Consider the following 19,928-nt stretch of genomic DNA (forward strand, 5'->3'; position numbering starts at 1 on the left):
CTCTCCCCCAACCTAAGAAACCTTTGTCACATGCACACTTCAAGCACAGTGAAATTCATCCTCTGCATTTAACCCATCTGAAGCAGTGAACACACGCATGCACCCAGAGCAGTGGGCAGCCACACCAGAGCACCCGGGGAGCAGTCAGGGATTCGGTACCATGCTCAAGGGCACCTCAGCCCAAGGCCGCCCCATGTCAATCTAACTGCATGTCTTTGAATTGTGGGGGAAACCAGAGCACCTGGAGGAAACCCACACAGACACAGGGAGAACATGCAAACTCCACACAGAAAGGCCCTCACCGGCCACTGGGTTCGAACCCAGAACCTTCTTGCTGTGAGGCGACCGTGCTAACCACTACACCACCGTGCCACCCAAGTTCGAACACTTGTGTGTGTACGAGCGAATGTGTAGCACTGAAAAGGGGAAAATAAAAGAGTTTTGAGAACTCGGTACTGGCCTGCCGTGCTTCTGTGCTCCACCCACGTGGTCAGATACTACAGTGGTGCCGAACCCAGGACGGAGTGCAGAAGGGAACAGCCACATGGAGTCCTCCCCCTTCAAGGACCTGGTCCATGCCTTCGCCACGGCCCAACAGAGCCAGCACCAGGCGCTGATTGCCCTCTGGAAGGAGCAGGAACAACAGTTTGAAGCCCTGGTGCTGGCGCAACAGGAAGATCGCCAGGCGTTCTGGCACCTGCTCGCGTCGGCAGGGTCCACGATCACCACTGCCGCGGACCCTCCCCGCCTCACCCTAACGAAGATGGGGCCGCATGACGACCCCGAAGCCTTCCTCGCTCTTTTCGAGCAGGCAGCAGAGGTGTGGGGTTGGCTGGTGGAACAGTGCGTGGCGCGCCTCCTCCCCCTGCTAACGGGCGAGGAGCAGCTGGCAGCGCTACAGCTCCCCGCCGACAGCTGGCTGGTCTACGTAGACCTCCGCAGGGCCGTCCTCCAACATGTGGGTCGCACCCTGGAACAGCAACGGCAGCGCTTCCATGTGCTGCACCTGGAGGAGGCCGGCCGTTCACGTTTGGCCAGCAGCTCCAGGACGCCTGCCGGCGGTGGCTGAGGGCCGACAACCATGACACCGAGGGAATCATCGACCTGGTGGTGCTGGAATAATTTGTCACCCGACTTCCAGAAGGAACAGCGGAGTGGGTCCAGTGCCATCGCTCGGCATCGCTGGATCAGGCCATCGAGCTGGCAGAGGACCATATGGCGGCTGTTCTGATGGCAGGACAGTGTGTCTCCCCTTCTCCCCTCTCTCTCTCTCTCTCTCTCTCTCTCTGTTCCTCATCCTCACCCCATTCCCCCACCGCGGAGGCGGGGGCCAGCTCCACCCCAGCCGGCCCGCCGCCCCCACGGTGCCCTACCATTTCCTACTTCCTTGGCTGTGTCTTCTCCCCCTCAGGTGAGTGATGTCCGGAACACCGGTGCAGAGAGAGAGAGAGCCTGGGCCGGTATGCTGGCGCTGCGGGGAAATGGGGCACCTCCAGCATCAGTGCTCGGCAATGGAGGTGGGCGCGGTGGTCTGGATCCCCAGTGCACCAGGGACCGCCCTTGATCGGGCCAGAGCGTATTGCATACCGGTGAGTATCCAAGGTGATACGTATCAGGCTTTGGTGGACTCCGGCTGTAATCAGATCTCAATCCACCAAAGCCTGGTGCAAGACGAGGCATTGGGAAGAGCACAATTGGTGAAGGTGTTGTGTGTGCACGGGGATGTTCACAACTACCCTTTAGTGTCCAACCACATTCTATTTTGAGGGGAAAAATTTCGAGTAAAGGCGGCTGGTAATCCTCACCTTACCCACTCGATAATTCTGGGGACTGATTGGCCAGGATTTCAGGAATTAATAACACATTTAGTGAAGAGTGGGGCCTGCCATAGTTTAGCGGGGGAAGGTCCCGGAGTGGCATTGGCGGGAGCAGCTGTCACAGAGCCGTCTACATCATCACCGCATCAGAGTGAGGAGCAGCCTGCTCCTCCTCCCTCTCTCAGGGATTCCCTTGCGGATTTCCCGTTAGAGCAGTCGCAAGACGGGACTCTGCGGCATGTGTTTGACCAAGTGAGAGTAATCGATGGTCAAACTCTCCAGCCAAACACCACCCCGTCCTTCCCCTATTTTTCCATTATTAAGGATAGATTATACCAAGTGATGCAGGACACTCAGACTAAAGAATCAATAATAGAACTTTTAATCCCAAAGAGCTGCTGGGAATTTATATTCCAGGCAGCTCACTTTAATCCCATGGCCAGACACTTGGGGCAGGATAAGACACTAGCCCAAATAATGGCCCAGTTCTATTGGCCAGGGATTCACGGCGATGTCCATAGGTGGTGTACGGCGTGCCGGGAATGCCAGTTAGTAAATCCCAAGGCCATTCCAAAAGAGCCTTTGCGCCCTCTTCCATTAATCGAGACCCCGTTCAAAAGAATTGGGATGGATCTCGTCGGGCCATTAGATTGGTCAACACGAGGATATCACTTTATTTTAGTTCTGGTGGACTATGCAATGCGATATCCGGAAGCAGTGCCTCTTCACAATATCTTAGCACATAGTATTGCAGAAGCGCTCTTCCACATCATGTCCCAAGTCGGAATCCCCAAAGAGATTCTGACTGATCAAGGCACTACGTTTATGTCATGCACACTGCACGACCTGTATGGGTTACCGGGAATTAAGCCTATCCGCACCAGCGTTTATCACCCACAAACGGATGGCTTAGTTGAACGGTTTAATCGCACCCTCAAGAACATAATTAGAAAATTTGTAAGCGAAGTCGCACGCAACTGGGATAAATGGCTCAAGCCCCTGTTGTTCGCAGTGCAAGAGGTCCCACAAGCCTCCAGGAGGTTCTCTCTGTTCAAATTATTATACGGGTATAAGCCACGTGGCATTCTGGATGTGCTATGTGAAAATTGGGAGGAGGGACCTTCAACCAGTAAAAACAAAATTCAATATGTTATTGACCTGCATGCCAAACTCCACACACTCATGCACCTAACCCAGGAGAATTTGCGGCAGGCCCAAGAACGTCAAGTCCATCTGTACGACAGGGGCACGCGCCTTAGGGAATTCACACTGGGAGATAAAGTACTCATGTTGTTGCCCACGTCGAGCTCCAAATTGATCACCAGGTGGCAAGGACCCTTTGAGGTCACACAGCAAGTCAGGGACGTCGACTATGAGGTGAGGCGAATGGACAGGGGTGGGGCGTTACCAATTTACCACCTTAATCTGCTAAAACTTTGGAACGAGAAGGTCCCCATGGCATTGGTGTCAGTGGTTCCGGAGAAGACGGCGCTGGGACTGGAGGTTCAAAAAAGAAAATTGACATTGCCCACCGCTCCGGTCCCCTGTGGAGACCACCTCTCCCCGACCCAGCTCACGGAGGTCACCCAGTTGCAGACAGAATTTTCTGACATGTTCTCGCCCCTGCCCGGCTGCACCCACCTCATAGACCACCACATTGAGATGCCCCCGGAGGTAGTAGTGTGCAGCTGCCCTTACAGACTGCCCCAACACAAAAAAAAAGGTGGTTCAGGAAGAACTTGAAGCCACGCTCGAAATGGGCATCATCAAGGAGTCCCACAGTGACTGGAGCAGCCTGGTGGTCTTGGTTCCCAAGGCCGATGGGTCGGTCCGGTTCTGTGTGGACTATAGAAAAGTCAATGCGGTGTCTAAATTCGATGCGTACCCAATGCCTCATATTGACGAGTTGCTCAATCGACTAGGCATGGCTCATTTTTATTCGACACTGGATTTGACAAAGGGATATTGGCAGAGCCCCTTGACTCCGCTATCCCAAGAGAAAACGGCCTTTTCCACACTGTTTGGCTTACACCAGTTTGTCACACTTCCTTTTGGGCTGTTTGGGGTGCCTGCTACGGTCCAGTGGCTTATGGATAGTGTCCTCTGCCCCCACGCCACCTACATGGCCGCCTACTTAGATGATATCATTATTTACAGTAATGACTGGCCGCAGCACTTAGAACACCTAAGGGCCATCCTTAGGTCGCTGAGGTGAGCGGGTCTCACCGCCAACCTGAAGAAGTGTGCGATTGGGCGGGTGGAAGTACGGTATCTGGGTTTCCACTTGGGCAATGGGCAGGTGCATCCCCAAATTAATAAGACAGCAGCGATTGCAGCCTGCCTGAGGCCCAAGACCAAAAAAGGGGTGAGACAGTTCCTGGGGCTGGCTGGCTACTATCGTAGGTTTATACCTAATTATTCAGACATCACCAGCCCACTGACTGATCTCACTAAAAAGGGAGCACCAGATCCGGTCCAGTGGACGGAGCAATGCCAGCGGGCCTTCTCTGAGGTAAAGGCTGCACTGTGTGTGGGGCCACTGTTACACTCCCCTGACTTTTCTCTCCCCTTTATTTTGCAGACAGACGTGTCGGACAGGGGGCTGGGGCTGTTCTGTCCCAGGAGATGGAGGGGGAGGAACGTCCAGTGCTGTATATCAGCCAGAAGCTGTTGGTGCGTGAGGGCAGGTACCGCACAATCGAAAAGGAATGCCTCACCATCAAGTGAGTGGTCCTCGCCCTCCGCTACTACCTGCTGGGGTGCCCTTTCACCCTCTGTTCAGACCACGTGTCTACTGCATGACAGATGCCAACGCGCGGATCACCCGTTGGTATCTGGCACTCCAGCCGTTTAAGTTCGAGGTGGTCCACAGGCCAGGGGCGCAGATGGTCGTGGTGGATTTCCTCTCCCATCAAGGGGGGGAGGGGAGTCGGCTACAGGCTGGGGAGCCAGGCGGTGGGGGTATGTGGCAGCGGGGCCGTGGTCAAGCGTCAGTTTGTGAATGGAGGGCGGAGTCAGGGAAGGTAAGTGGTGGAATCACTGCACCTGATAGGAATTAACCTGTGTTTGTGTCTTCCCGAGTGACCGTGCCCTATAAAGAGGAGAGGGAGAGCAGAGGAGGGGAGCTCTCCCCCAACCTGAACACTTGTGTGTGTACAAGCGAATGTGTAGCGCTGAAAAGTGGAAAATAAAAGAGTTTTGAGAACTCAGTACTGGCCTGCTGTGCTTCTGTGCTCCACCCACCTGGTCAGATACTACAAGCTGGTACCAAATGTTATCATGGGGAGGTGTGAATTGTTTGCCTAGAAGGTGGCTCACACCCCTCCCCCTCCCTATACCCATCACCCTGCTCACCAGCAGCTAAACACATACCCCTTTTCCACCAACAGGGAACGGGTTCTGTTCTGGTTTGTGCTCCAAATTTTGAACCATTCGGAGTGTTTCAACCAAAATTAAATTGGTTCACAACCTGAAAAGTTTGTTCCCTGCTGGGACCAAAAGATTGTTGTTTTTTTCATTGCAAACCATGATGATGTCATTAGTTTGGAGAGTTTCTTCATCATCTTATCATTAATGGTTGGCCCCTGCTTGTTTTTTATATGTAAACAAATGTATGCAATAACAGAACAAAAGCTTGCAGGTGATAAATGCAGTCTACCATCTTGCTACTACTGTTTACTTCTGTTGTTCATTGTGCAACACCTTCTGTTGATGACGCATCCTTGATTACAACGGTTCCTCTTAAAACTGCTAGAAATGTGGTCTGATTCACCAGCTGACACCAAGGGTCAAAGAATCCAAAACAGAATCAGTTCAAGACCCCTTTTCCTGTGGGTCAAAAACGGGTAATAGAGTCACGATGCTCTACATACAGAAACCCTACAGTGTTCTCTACCCACAGGACAATGTCTTATTAAAAACTTGTGGCAGTAACATAATTCTTTTGTTTATACTGATTGAAAATGTCTATGTTGATTTCCATTCGGACAGAGGAATGGAATGGCAGTGTACTGCGAGAAAGGGTATATATGTGCAAAAGGGGTTGAGGATAGTTTTGTCCTCAAAGGGTGATGAGGATGGTTCCAATGGAATGTAAAAATATGGGATGAGGATGAAATGTGAAAGCGGGATAAGGATGGACCAAAAAAAAAAAACAGTTTAACCAAATAAACTATTAAATAAATAGATATATTTCTGTTTTTTAAACAGCACCTAAGGAAAAAATATACATTTTACTGACTAATAAAAGACACTTTATTTTACCCCGTCACTGTTAAACTCAGTAGGACATGCCTCATTTAGATACAATTAAGAAATTTAATTGCATTCTGCGTGTTAATTTAGACCATGGCATCGTCCTCACTGCATGCTCCAATAAAACCAAGGTCTTTCAACTGTACTGAGACTACGATCCACCATGACTGTCTGCCTAATTAGTCGCTAATTATCATTAGCATCTATAAAGTGATATTTCACATATTTTCAACTAATTATCACTGTCACATTGTAAGTCATAAAGGAATAAAAAAAACATTGTTTTTCAATATAGAGCCAAAATGTAAAATAAATAAATAAATAAAAAATAGCTTCAATAATACACAGAATTTGTAACCGTGCACTCACTTTGTGCAAACACAGCAGCAGCACGATGGTTTGGATTTTTCGCATCTTGGATGCTTTTGCTTTTCTCCACAGTCTTAGACGAGGAGGAGAAAATCCAGATCTCTTACATACCCGTTAGGAAACGCCATGGTTGGAATGATCTGCACAGAAAAAGGGAGAATATAACTGATTGTAGGAAAAAATCTACACTAATAAAATTATTAAAACACTGACACACTCCCGTACTGGAACTTAAAGTTTATTCAACATATTAACACACAAATATAATCAATCGGACTGATTGTAAAACATTGTTAACAGTAAAACACTCACATTCCTGAAACGTTCAGATTAAAAGTACTGTAGTTTCTCTAAATTTGTTGAAAAAGAATAGAATTTTCTTTTAAGCATCGGGATGAAATCTTAAAAAAAATAGTGTGAGTTGATAAAGCATTAAGCACTGACTCTCCACACACTGCACAGGTTTTCTAAGTGTGACAGGAAAACGCAACAATCAGTATTTCCATTCATAAAACCACATCATATGAACACATGCAGGACAAAGGAAGGATCCTAATGCATGTAAATCCTCATGCCATACATACAGGACATCACACAATCAGGTTTATTCACCAGTAACACACTGCAACACTCAGACACAGTGAATTCTCCTGAAGTGTGTGTACTTACTGCAAGAACAAATACAGCAGAATTAATGAGCATTAAAAAATAAAATAAGCATGTAAAATAACACTTCAGGCATACAGATGGAGTTTATGAAGTAAATATGAAATAAAATTAAAATATTCCTGCATGGATGATATTCTGAAATGTTCTTCAAGCTCTGAAGCTTAAATAACAAAAAAAATGTGTTTTTAAATGAAAGAAACATTTAAAACACAATGTTTTAAACACATTTTAAGCATCCTTGTTTATAACTATTTTCTGAATAAAAATATAAAATTCTGGTGGGTAAATTAATAAATAAATTGCTATATAATTGTATACATTTTTAAATATATAAACATATTTAAATATATAATTATTAAAATAAATAAACAAATAAGAATACTGAAAGCATGAAATTAAATATATTGTACAGACATGCTGTTTTTTCCATGAAAATACTGAAATATTCATGTTCATTATGAATGTGCTGTATGTTCAAAAACATAATGTATCAGCTTCCTGGTTTATTACTTACTATATCATTATCTTTTGTATTATAGCAAATCAGAGTATGTCAACATTCCAAGGCAAGCAATAAAATCAGCCCCAAGATTCAACAATCCATTAAATAATCCAGACTATACGGCTCTCTCTCCCTGAAGAGACTTAAGGCTTTCAGATGTAGGAAAGTTCACAAAATAGTGATACTACCTCAGAAGAATAACTTTCCTTCTTTCCCAGGAAATATGACTTCAGTAGTTTATGAAGCTTTTCATCTGACATATTTGAGGCATTGCTTAACATGGTCAAACAAATAATGCAAATCTGCTGCATTCATGAACAAAACAAAACACTGAAACGTCCAAATACAGACAATACATTTCTGTCAAATAAGCGAAACACATTCATAGCCATCTCACAAGTGATATAAAAACATGCACTCTTAAATGTCTTAATGCACCGCAGATTAAATTAATAACTACTCAAATAAAATGCATTTAAGCCACCCGCTTATCTTACACACACATAATATATAAGGGCATAAAAGGTAAAGTAAATCATAAATCTTCAAATCTTCACATTTGTGAAACTCTTCAGTACTGCTATTTTTATACAAAAAAATCATGATAGTAGAATTATGTCACAGCAGACTCTAAATGAAATCAACAAACCATTAAAAAAAAAAAAAAAACACATTAAAGTCTGGAATGTCCCGGCACCAGAAAAAAAAAAAAAAACAGATTAGAAAATTAGCAGTCATACAAATTTTTGTTGGACACGCTACACTCTCTCTCTCTCTCTCTCTCTCTCTCTCTCTCACTCACACACACACACACACACACACACACACAAAATCAACAAGACATAAATGTGTACGTCTTAAAGCAATGCAGCTTTGGTGATAATGTAAGAACAAAGGAATTTAAAAAGACAAATAAAACACCAGGTCCCTCATTCATCTGCAGTTAAGGCTTCCTCAAAAAAAAAAATTAGCAAACTAAACTAAATATGGACAGGATTAAAACAAACATGAATGCATGCAAGGTATTTTGAGTGAAACTTGAGCATGTCTACATGCTTAAACACCTGAAATGCCTATGACTAATAATAATAATAATAATAATAATAATAGTCTGATGTGGTCATGTCAAATTTTGAAAGAAAATCTTTGGGCCACTGCTGTTGTATCAGGTGTGTAAGAGAAATATAATCTGTATATATATGAATTATAATAATCTAAGAAATACAGTACATGAAGAATAAATATTAAACTGAAGAGTGTAAACAGAATTTAAAACCAGAAGCCATGTAAGAAATTAAAATGCACAACACTTCTGAGAGAGCATAAATCTCTCCTGTAGCTGTGTATCAGGTGTGATGTAAAGCAGAACTCACCTTTAGAGCAGGGAAAAACGTTAGAAAAGTGTTCCTGACCCCTCACACAGATTGCACAAGACTTCTCGGTGCTGAGGATGAGTAAAGCCCTGTGACAGTGACAGGCTGTCTTTCGTCAGCTGACTGAGTTTCAGCGTGGTGGCATTTTGCAGAAGTCTGCTCATCCAGAGCACTGAGGATGTGCTGTGATGCGAGGTGATGTGGATGTGATGAGAGTTCTCTTTACTGTTCCTGAATGAATCCTTGGTGAAAAAGTGCCATGATCTGCTGTGAGCGCTCTGGTGATGCTCGGTGGAGAGCCGCAAGCTTCCCTCTATGAAGTCTTCTACTCACAGAGCAGATCTGGAGCTCAGCAGCACTGTTCAAGTGTTTAACTCTTTACAAACCTCAATCCCAGGTTGCCAGATTGGACCTGATGCTTCTGTCCTAATAACTACATTCACTTTACAGTGCATTTACACACTGACTATATAAGTAAAAAATAAAAACTGTGTCTGTCATGCTGTTACAGTAAAATAATAATAATAAAAAATGTGTTGGTGTAATGATGGTGAGCTGCGCTTACCACCCTGAAGTTCATTATTTTCATACATCAGCATGTCCCCAAGGGATATGTTCTTGTTATGGAACAGTGATTTGCCAAACATTACAATTTAGAATTGATTAAACATGACATATATTAGGTTTTATCCATTTATAGTTGCATTCGACAAGCATAAAATGTAAACTCCTCTGTCCTGAAAATGTCAGAAACATTAAAGTTACAGCTTCACCTCTGACTGTTATGAAGCACTGACACTGGAGACTCCTTCCAGAAATGTTGCATGTTAAATCAACGTTTCCTTACAGAAAACTTTACCATATCGTTATATGACCAGATATTTTTATTTGTTAAGTAATGTTTTCTTTTATTCTCAGATGATGTGGAGCGTCCGTCTCTGTGAATGAGCTGTTACTATAGAAATGATACCAGATTAGAATTATTTTAACATTGAATTATTGTTTAAAATGTATTTACAAAAATATAATGGTTAAAGGTCCATTTCACACTTGCTCAATCAGGCCTAAGATTTCTATTTTTATTTTAATTCTTTATAAATATATTTCATCATTTGATTTTGGAGCTGGGGTCGGCACGGTGCTGCAGTGGTTAGTGCTGTCGCCTCACAGCAAGAAGGTCCAGGTTCGAGCCCCGTGGCCGGCGAGGGCCTTTCTGTGTGGAGTTTGCATGTTCTCCCCGTGTCCGCGTGGGTTTCCTCCGGGTGCTCCGGTTTCCCCCACAGTCCAAAGACATGCAGGTTAGGTTAACTGGTGACTCTAAATTGAGCGTAGGTGTGAATGTGAGTGTGAATGGTTGTCTGTGTCTGTGTCAGCCCTGTGATGACCTGGCGACTTGTCCAGGGTGAACCCCGCCTTTCACCCGTAGTCAGCTGGGATAGGATCCAGCTCGCCTGCGACCCTGTAGAACAGGATAAAGCGGCTACAGATAATGAGATGAGACGAGATGAGTTTGGAGTTCAGTCATATTATTCAACATGTGCTGGAACAGCACCACCATGTGGCTGAAGCTATCACTACATCTAAATTCCCCTCCACTACTACGATGACAGTTGCTGCAAAGAATAATCATGCTTTATTGCACTGCATGTAATTGAAACATCTCTAAATCACATTGCATTGAATCAGTGGCTGCTTTAAATGCATCTTTTAAACATCAGCTCATAGGGAAACACAGTATATTTCAAAATATAGTCAAAGAATATTTGCAAATACGAGTACATTTTTAAATTAGAATTAGAATGCCTTTATTGTCACTGCACAAATGTACAACAAAATTTAGTTCACCATAGGAGAGCAAAGCCACTGCATACATGCACACTGCCACTCTTAGGGACTTCAGCCCGAAGCCATTGCACATTAACCGAATTGCATGTCTTTGGACTGTGTGGGAAACCAGAGCGTCCAAAGAACATGCAAACTCCACACAGAAAGGCCCCCATCAGCCACTGGGCTCAAACCCAGAACCTTCTTGCTATGAGGCAAAGGTGCTAACCACTTACACCAGCAGGCCACAATGGAAATTAAATAGAAACATCCATTTTCATCTGTACTTATAGTGGTGCTTGAAAGTTTGTGAACCCTTTAGAGTTCTCTATATTTCTGCATAAATATGACTGTGGCAGCGGGGGCGTGGTCAAGCACCGGTCTGTGACAGGAGGGCGGAGTCAGGGAAGGTAAGTGGCAGAATCACTTCACCTGAGAGCAATTAACCTGTGTTTGTGTGTCTTCCCAGGGACCGCGCCCTATTTAGGGAGGGAGAGCGAGAGCAGAGGAGATCTCTCCCGAACCAGACACCTGATGTGTGTGTGTGCGTGTGTCTGTGTTAAACAGATTGTGTTCCCTGAAAAGTGGAAGCAATAAAACTATTTGTTGAACCTGATCTCTGTCCTGCCATCCTCTGTGCTCCACCCACACCTAGGGAAGGCTACAGTGGTGCCGAAACCCGGGAAATGGAGCACCAACCCAGCAGCCCCATGGAATCCTCCCCGTTCACCGACCTGGTCCACGCCCTCGCCACGGCTCAGCAAAGCCAGCACCAGGCGCTCGTCACACTCCGAAAGGAACAAGAGCGGCGCTTCGATGCCCTGGTGCTGGCCCAGCAAGAAGATCGCAAGGCGTTCCGGCGTCTCCTCGCGTCGGCGGGGCCCACCAGCGCTCCGGCCGCGGGCCCGTCTCCCCTCACCTTAACTAAGATGGGCCCGCAGGATGACCCCGAGGCTTTCTTCACGTTATTCGAGCAGGTCGCTGAAGCCTCGGGGTGGCCGATGGAGCAGCGCGCGGCGCGCCTCCTCCCCCTCCTGACGGGAGAGGCGCAGCTGGCTGCACTACAGCTCCCCGCCGATCGCCGGCTGGCCTACGCCGACCTTCGCCGGGCTGTCCTTCAGCGCGTGGGGCGCACGCCGGAGCAGCAGCGCCAGCGCTTCCGCGCGCTGCGGATGGAGGAAGTCGGCAGCCCGTTCGCGTTCGGCCAGCAGCTCCGGGACGCCTGCTGGCGGTGGCTGAGGGCCGAAGATCGCGACGCCGAGGGAATCGTCGATCAGGTGGTACTGGAACAGTTCATCGCCCGCTTACCAGCAGGAGCCGCGGAGTGGGTCCAGTGCCACCGCCCGGCGTCGCTGGATCAGGCAGTCGAGCTGGCGGAGGATCATCTGGCGGCTGTCTCGGCGGCAGGACAGCAGATGTCGACATCTCTTCTCTCCTCTTCTCTTTCTCTCTCTCTCTCCCCTCCTTCTGTGTCCCGTCCTCGCCCCATTCCCCCACCGCGGAGGCGGGGGCCGGCACCACCCCTGCCGGCCCGCCGCACCCGCGGTGCCCTCCCGTTTCTCCCTTCTGTGTCTGTCTCTCCCCCACCTCAGGTGAGTGAGCCCCAGAGCACCAGTGCAGAGGGGAAGCCCGGGCCGGTTTGCTGGCGCTGCGGGGAACCGGACCACCTTCAACAGCAGTGCACAGCAATGGAAGTGGGCGCGGTGGTTCGGATCCCCGACGCGCCGGAGGCCGCCCTCGATCGGGCCGGAGCGTATCGCATACCGGTGAGTATCCAAGGGGCTACATATCAGGCATTGGTGGATTCTGGTTGTAATCAGACCTCAATTCGCCAAAGCCTGGTTCAAAACGAGGCATTGAGGGGAGCACAAGGGGTGAAGGTTTTGTGTGTGCACGGGGATGTTCACAGCTACCCTTTGGTGTCGGTCCATATTATTTTCAGAGGGGAAAAATTTATAGTGAAGGCGGCGGTTAATCCTCGCCTTACCCACTCGTTAATTTTGGGGACTGATTGGCTGGGATTTCGGGGTTTAATGACGCACCTAGTAGAGAGTGGGTCCTGCCAGTTGACAGGGGGAGGTCCCGGTGTCGTTTTGGCGGGAGCAACTGTCGCAGAGCCGTCTACGTCATCTCCACATCAGGGTGAGGAGCCACCGGCTCCTCCTCTCTCTATTGGGGAATCCCTCGCAGATTTCCCATTGGAGCAGTCGCGAGACGAGACTCTGCGGCATGCGTTTGACCAAGTGAGAGTAATCGATGGTCAAACGCTCCCGCCGAACGCCACCCCGTCCTTCCCCTACTTCGCGATTATGAAGGATAGGTTATACCGAGTGACGCAGGACACTCAAACTAAAGAGCGAGTCACGCAGCTTTTGATTCCAAAGAGCCGCCGGGAATTGGTATTCCAGGCGGCTCACTTTAATCCCATGGCTGGACACTTAGGGCAGGATAAAACACTAGCCCGAATAATGGCCCGATTCTATTGGCCGGGGATTCGCGGCGATGTCCGTAGGTGGTGTACGGCATGCCGCGAATGCCAGTTAGTAAATCCAGCGGCCATTCCAAAAGCGCCATTGCGCCCTCTACCGTTAATTGAGACCCCGTTTGAAAGAATTGGGATGGATCTCGTCGGGCCATTAGATCGGTCAGCACGAGGGTACCGCTTTATATTAGTTCTAGTGGACTATGCAACGCGATACCCGGAAGCAGTGCCTCTGCGCAATATCTCAGCACGCAGTATTGCAGAGGCACTCTTCCGCGTCATCTCCCGAGTTGGAATCCCGAAAGAGATTCTGACTGATCAAGGCACTACGTTTATGTCACGAACACGACGCGAACTGTATGGGTTATTGGGGATTAAGCCGATCCGCACCAGTGTGTATCACCCACAAACGGACGGTTTAGTAGAACGGTTCAACCGCACCCTCAAAAATATCATTAAGAAATTCGTAAGTGAGGACGCACGTAATTGGGATAAGTGGCTCGAACCCTTGCTGTTCTCAGTGCGAGAGGTCCCTCAAGCCTCCACGGGGTTCTCCCCGTTCGAATTATTATATGGGCGTAAGCCGCGCGGCATCCTGGACGTGCTGCGGGAAAATTGGGAGGAGGGACCTTCACAAAGTAAGAATGAAATTCAGTACGTTATGGACCTGCGTGCAAAACTCCACACGCTCACCCACCTAACTCAGGAGAATTTGCGGCAGGCCCAGGAACGGCAAGCCCGCCTGTACAACAAGGGTACGCGCCTTAGAGAGTTCACACCGGGAGACAAAGTACTCGTACTCTTGCCCACGTCGAGCTCCAAATTAATCGCCAAGTGGCAAGGACCCTTTGAGGTCACACGGCGAGTCGGGGACGTCGACTATGAGGTGAGGCGAACAGACAGGGGTGGGGCGCTACAGATTTACCACCTCAATCTGCTCAAACTCTGGAACGAGGAGGTCCCCATGGCGTTGGTGTCGGTAGTTCCGGAGAAGGCGGAGCTGGGGCCGGAGGTTCAAAAAGGGAATTTGGCATCACGTACCTCTCCGGTCCCCTGTGGAGACCACCTCTCCCCGACCCAACTCACGGAGGTCGCCCAGTTGCAGGCCGAGTTTTCGGATGTGTTCTCGCCCCTGCCCGGTCGCACTAACCTCATAGAACACCACATAGAGACACCCCCGGGGGTGGTAGTGCGTAGCCGCCCTTATAGACTACCCGAACACAAAAAAAAGGTGGTTCGGGAAGAACTTCAGGCCATGCTCGAAATGGGCATCGTCGAGGAGTCCCACAGCGACTGGAGCAGCCCGGTGGTCTTGGTTCCCAAGGCCGACGGCTCGGTCCGGTTCTGTGTGGACTATAGAAAAGTCAACGCGGTGTCTAAATTCGACGCGTACCCAATGCCTCGTATTGATGAGCTGCTCGATCGACTAGGCACGGCTCGCTTTTACTCGACACTGGATTTAACGAAGGGATATTGGCAGATCCCCTTGACTCCATTATCCCGGGAGAAAACGGCCTTTTCCACACCGTTCGGCTTACACCAGTTCGTCACACTTCCGTTTGGGCTGTTTGGGGCGCCCGCTACGTTTCAGCGGCCTCACGCCACCTATGCGGCCGCCTACCTGGACGACATTATCGTTTATAGTAACGACTGGCAGCGGCACCTGCAACACCTGAGGGCCGTCCTTGGGTCGCTGAGACGGGCGGGACTCACGGCCAACCCAAAGAAGTGTGCGATTGGGCGGGTGGAAGTACGGTATCTGGGCTTCCACTTGGGCAACGGGCAGGTGCGTCCCCAAATTAATAAGACAGCAGCGATTGCGGCCTGCCCGAGGCCCAAGACCAAAAAGGGGGTGAGACAGTTCCTGGGGCTGGCTGGCTACTATCGTAGGTTTATGCCTAATTATTCGGACGTCACCAGCCCGCTGACTGACCTCACTAAAAAGGGGGCGCCAGATCCGGTCCAGTGGACGGAGCAGTGCCAGCGGGCTTTCTCGGAGGTAAAGGCTGCACTGTGTGGGGGGCCACTTTTACACTCCCCTGACTTCTCTCTCCCTTTTATGTTACAGACGGATGCGTCAGACAGAGGGCTGGGGGCCGTTTTGTCCCAGCAGGTGGAGGGGGAGGATCGCCCGGTCCTATACATCAGCCGGAAGCTGTCAGTGCGTGAGGGGCGCTACAGCACGATTGAAAAGGAGTGCCTGGCGATCAAATGGGCGGTCCTCGCCCTCCGGTACTACCTGCTGGGGCGCTCTTTCACCCTCTGTTCGGACCACGCGCCCCTCCAGTGGCTCCACCGCATGAAAGATGCCAACGCGCGGATCACCCATTGGTATCTGGCGCTCCAACCCTTTAATTTCAAGGTGGTCCACAGGCCGGGGGCGCAGATGGTCGTGGCGGACTTCCTCTCCCGTCAAGGGGGGGGGGAGTCGGCTGCGGGCCGGACGGCTGCCCGGCCTGAGTCGGGCGGTGGGGGTATGTGGCAGCGGGGGCGTGGTCAAGCACCGGTCTGTGACAGGAGGGCGGAGTCAGGGAAGGTAAGTGGCAGAATCACTTCACCTGAGAGCAATTAACCTGTGTTTGTGTGTCTTCCCAGGGACCGCGCCCTATTTAGGGAGGGAGAGCGAGAGCAGAGGAGATCTCTCCCGAACCAGACACCTGATGTGTGTGTGTGCGTGTGTCTGTGTTAAACAGATTGTGTTCCCTGAAAAGTGGAAGCAATAAAACTATTTGTTGAACCTGATCTCTGTCCTGCCGTCCTCTGTGCTCCACCCACACCTAGGGAAAGCTACAATGACCTAAAACATCATCAGATTTTCACACAAGTCCTAAAAGTAGATAAAGAGAACTCAGTTAAACAAATGAAACAAAAATATTATACTTGATCATTTATTTATTGAAGAAAATGATCCAATATTACATATCTGTGAGTGGCAAAAGTATGTGAACCTCTAGGATTAGCAGTTAATTTGAAGGTGAAATTAGAGTCAGGTGTTTTCAATCAATGGGATGACAATCAGGTGTGAGTGGGCACCCTGTTTTATTTAAAGAACAGGGATCTATCAAAGTCTGATCTTCACAACACATGTTTGTGGAAGTGTATCATGGCACAAACAAAGGAGATTTCTGAAGACCTCAGAAAAAGCGTTGTTGATGTTCATCAGGCTGGAAAAGGTTACAAAACCATCTCTAAAGAGTTTGGACTCCACCAATCCACAGTCAGACAGCTTGTGTACACATGGAGGAAATTCAAGACCATTGTTACCCTCCCCAGGAGTGGTCGACCAACAAAGATCACTCCAAGAGCAAGGCGTGTAATAGTCGGCAAGGTCACAAAGGACCCCAGGGTAACTTCTAAGCAACTGAAGGCCTCTCTCACATTGGCTAATGTTCATGAGTCCACCATCACACAGCCATCATTGGGTGTATCAGTGACAAAAGAGAGGAGGAGTATAGGAGCCTGGTGAGGGACTTTGCTGTGTGGTGCAACAGGAACCATCTGCAGCTCAACACCTCAAAGACCAAGGAGCTGGTCATTGACTTTGGGAGGTACAGACCAAGGTCACGACCAGTTCTGATCAGGGGAGTCGAGGTGGAGTACTTCCTACAAGTACCTCGGGCTGTGACTGGACAGCAAGCTGGACTGGACTTGCAACACCAATCACTTATACAGGAAGGGACAGAGCAGGCTATACTTCCTTAGGAGGCTGCGGTCCTTTAACATCTGCAGGAAACTCCTGTGGATGTTCTATCAGTCTGTGGTCGCCAGTGTCCTGTTTTACACCGTGGTGTGCTGGGGGGGCAGCACATCCAAGAAGGACACATCCAGGCTGGACAAACTGATCAGGCGGGCCGGCTCCCTAACAATAAGCAATACCGGACAATGTGCAATATAAAGTGCAGTATGTCTCCTGCTGCCCCCCCTTTTTCCCCTCCTTCCCCCCTTCCCCATATCTTATTCTTTTTATATTTGTATATGCAAATAATTTATTTTAATTTATCTAGAAGTTTTCTCTATTTATTTTCTCTGTTTATCTGTAATGATGCTGCTGGAATCTTAATTTCCCTGAGGGAACTCGCCCAAAGGGATCAATAAAGTTTTATCTAATCTAATCTAATCTAATCTAATCGAATCGAATCGAATCGAATCGAATCTAATCGAATCAGGAGAACACTGAACAACAATGGTGTGCATGGCAGGGTTGCAAGGAGAAAGCCACTGCTCTCCAAAAAGAACATTGCTGCTCGTCTGCAGTTTGCTCAAGATCACATGGACAAGCCAGAAGGCTATTGGAAAAACGTTTTGTGGATGGATGAGACCAAAATAGAACTTTTTGATTTAAATGAGAAGCGTTATGTTTGGAGAAAAGAAAACACTGCATTCCAGCATAAGAACCTTATCCCTGGACGGCTTGCCATCATTGATGGAACAATGAATTGTGAATTATACCAGCGAATTCTAAAGGAAAATGTCAGGACATTTGTCCATGAACTGAATCTCAAGAGAAGGTGGGTCATGCAGCAAGACAACAACCCTAAGCACACAAGTCGTTCTACCAAAGAATGGTTAAAGAAGAATAAAGTGAATGTTTTGGAATGGCCAAGTCAAAGTCCTGACCTTAATCCAATGGAAATGTTGTGGAAGGACCTGAAGCGAGCAGTTCATGTGAGGAAACCCACCAACATCCCAGAGTTGAAGCTGTTCTGTACGGAGGAACGGGCTAAAATTCCTCCAAGCTGGTGTGCAGGACTGATCAACAGTTACCGCAAACGTTTAGTTGCAGTTATTGCTGCACAAGGGGCTCACACCAGATACTGAAAGCAAAGGTTCACATACTTTTGCCACTCACAGATATGTAATATTGGATCATTTTCCTCAATAAATAAATGACCAAATATCATATTTTTGTCTCATCTGTTTAACTGGGTTCTCTTTATCTACTTTTAGGACTTGTGTGAAAATCTGATGATGTTTTAGGCCATATTTATGCAGAAATATAGAAAATTCTAAAGGGTTCACAAACTTTCAAGTGCCACTATAAGAATATATTGCAATGCAAACAGTTTCTTTTGTTGTTCATCTTGTGCATCTTTTTTTCTTTCTTATGTAAGTGTTTTATGATTCAATATATCTGAAATATAAGGCTATGGATTCACAATCACAACCAGATGCATGTTTATATTTCAATATATTTTAACTAATTTAAAGGCTTACTCACACGAGCCATCACTTGGTCGTGCAGCTTTTTGATGCAAGCGAAAAATTGCTTCGTGTGCAAATATTTGCAACAGAATTTTTTTGTTGCTTGCAACAGATCATATATATCAAACATGCTTGATATTCTGCTACAAAAAATCACTAGTCGCTGACTTCTTAAAGAGAGATCGCTGCGTGTGCATGTCTTTGCAAAAACGAAGCAATCACCTCCAAAGGCTAAGCCAATCCCTGCCCGCAAAGTACTGGTAGTCACCTGATTTCCATGTGACTTGCATCCCCCTCCCCAAATCGCCCACTGGTCACAGATAACGCACACAACCAGCTACCCGAGAGAGGAAACTTGCATCCAAAAATCGCAATATGCTTGGGACGAGAAGTCACCTGAGTGCACTGGGCTTAAGTTGTTCCACCAGGGGGATATGTTACTGTAACTGCCAAAATAAAAACCTTTTAAAAGGCACAGAAGAATGAACTCATCTCATCTCATTATCTCTAGCCGCTTTATCCTGTTCTACAGGGTCGCAGGCGAGCTGGAGCCTATCCCAGCTGACTACGGGCAAAAGGCAGGGTACACCCTGGACAAGTCGCCAGGTCATCACAGGGCTGACACATAGACAACCATTCACACCTACGGTCAATTTAGAGTCACCAGTTAACCTTACCCTGCATGTCTTTGTGGGAAACCGGACAACATGCAAACTCCACACAGAAAGGCCCTCGCCAGCCACAGGGCTCGAAACCGGACCTTCTTGCTGTGAGGCAACAGCGCTACTCACTACACCACCGTGCCGCCCTAAAATGAACTCCTATTTTAAAAATATTTAATGTACTTGTGCATCTCTCTCGCATGCCATAACCCACAGACGGGTAAAAAACACAGATTAAGTTCTCTTTTCTCTCCGTTTCGCCCTTCTCCTTTTGTATTCTGTGATTCTCTTTGTGTTATACTCAGCGCAGACAGTGCTAATCAGTCTTTTCCACTCCATTCTGTTGTTCACTGTTGACTGCCATTTATCAAGGACATGGCCACACTTTAGAGCACTTTTACAGGTGTCCTTGAAACGGAGCTTGGGTCGACCTACTGGATAAGAACCATGTGCCAACTCACAGTACAAGAGTTCTTTTGCTGGTCTGTCATTGTCCATACAACAGACATGCCCTAGCCAGAGGAGATTATTTCTCACCAGCTTTAGTTCTATATCTTTGAAGTTTGCGCGCCATAGCACCTCTTCATTGCTGATGAAATGATCCCATTTGATGTTCAGGATGAGACGTAGATGGCACTGTTGTATTGTACGGAGCTCCCTGACTTCATGCTGATATAAAGTCCATGTTTCGCTACCATACATCAGACGAGGCATTAAGCACTGGTTGTACACGGTAATTTTGGTCAAAACTGTGAGATCATGCGAGTCAAACAC

The 19,928-nt window shown here is 47.8% G+C and overlaps 1 protein-coding gene across 1 annotated transcript in view; it reads right to left on the minus strand.

Annotated features, from left to right (window-relative positions):
* Positions 1-6,499, minus strand: part of nxph2a (neurexophilin 2a) — a 65,967-nt gene extending 59,468 nt beyond the window's left edge. Inside the window, exon 1 of the mRNA XM_060928906.1 lies at positions 6,441-6,499. Coding sequence (XP_060784889.1) covers positions 6,441-6,485 — 45 coding nt within the window. The 5' untranslated portion in view covers positions 6,486-6,499. The remainder of the gene's footprint in view (positions 1-6,440) is intronic.
* Positions 6,500-19,928: the final 13,429 nt, after the last annotated feature.

This window comes from Neoarius graeffei, chromosome 9, assembly GCF_027579695.1.
Source record: "Neoarius graeffei isolate fNeoGra1 chromosome 9, fNeoGra1.pri, whole genome shotgun sequence".
In the NCBI taxonomy this organism is placed as follows: domain Eukaryota; kingdom Metazoa; phylum Chordata; class Actinopteri; order Siluriformes; family Ariidae; genus Neoarius; species Neoarius graeffei.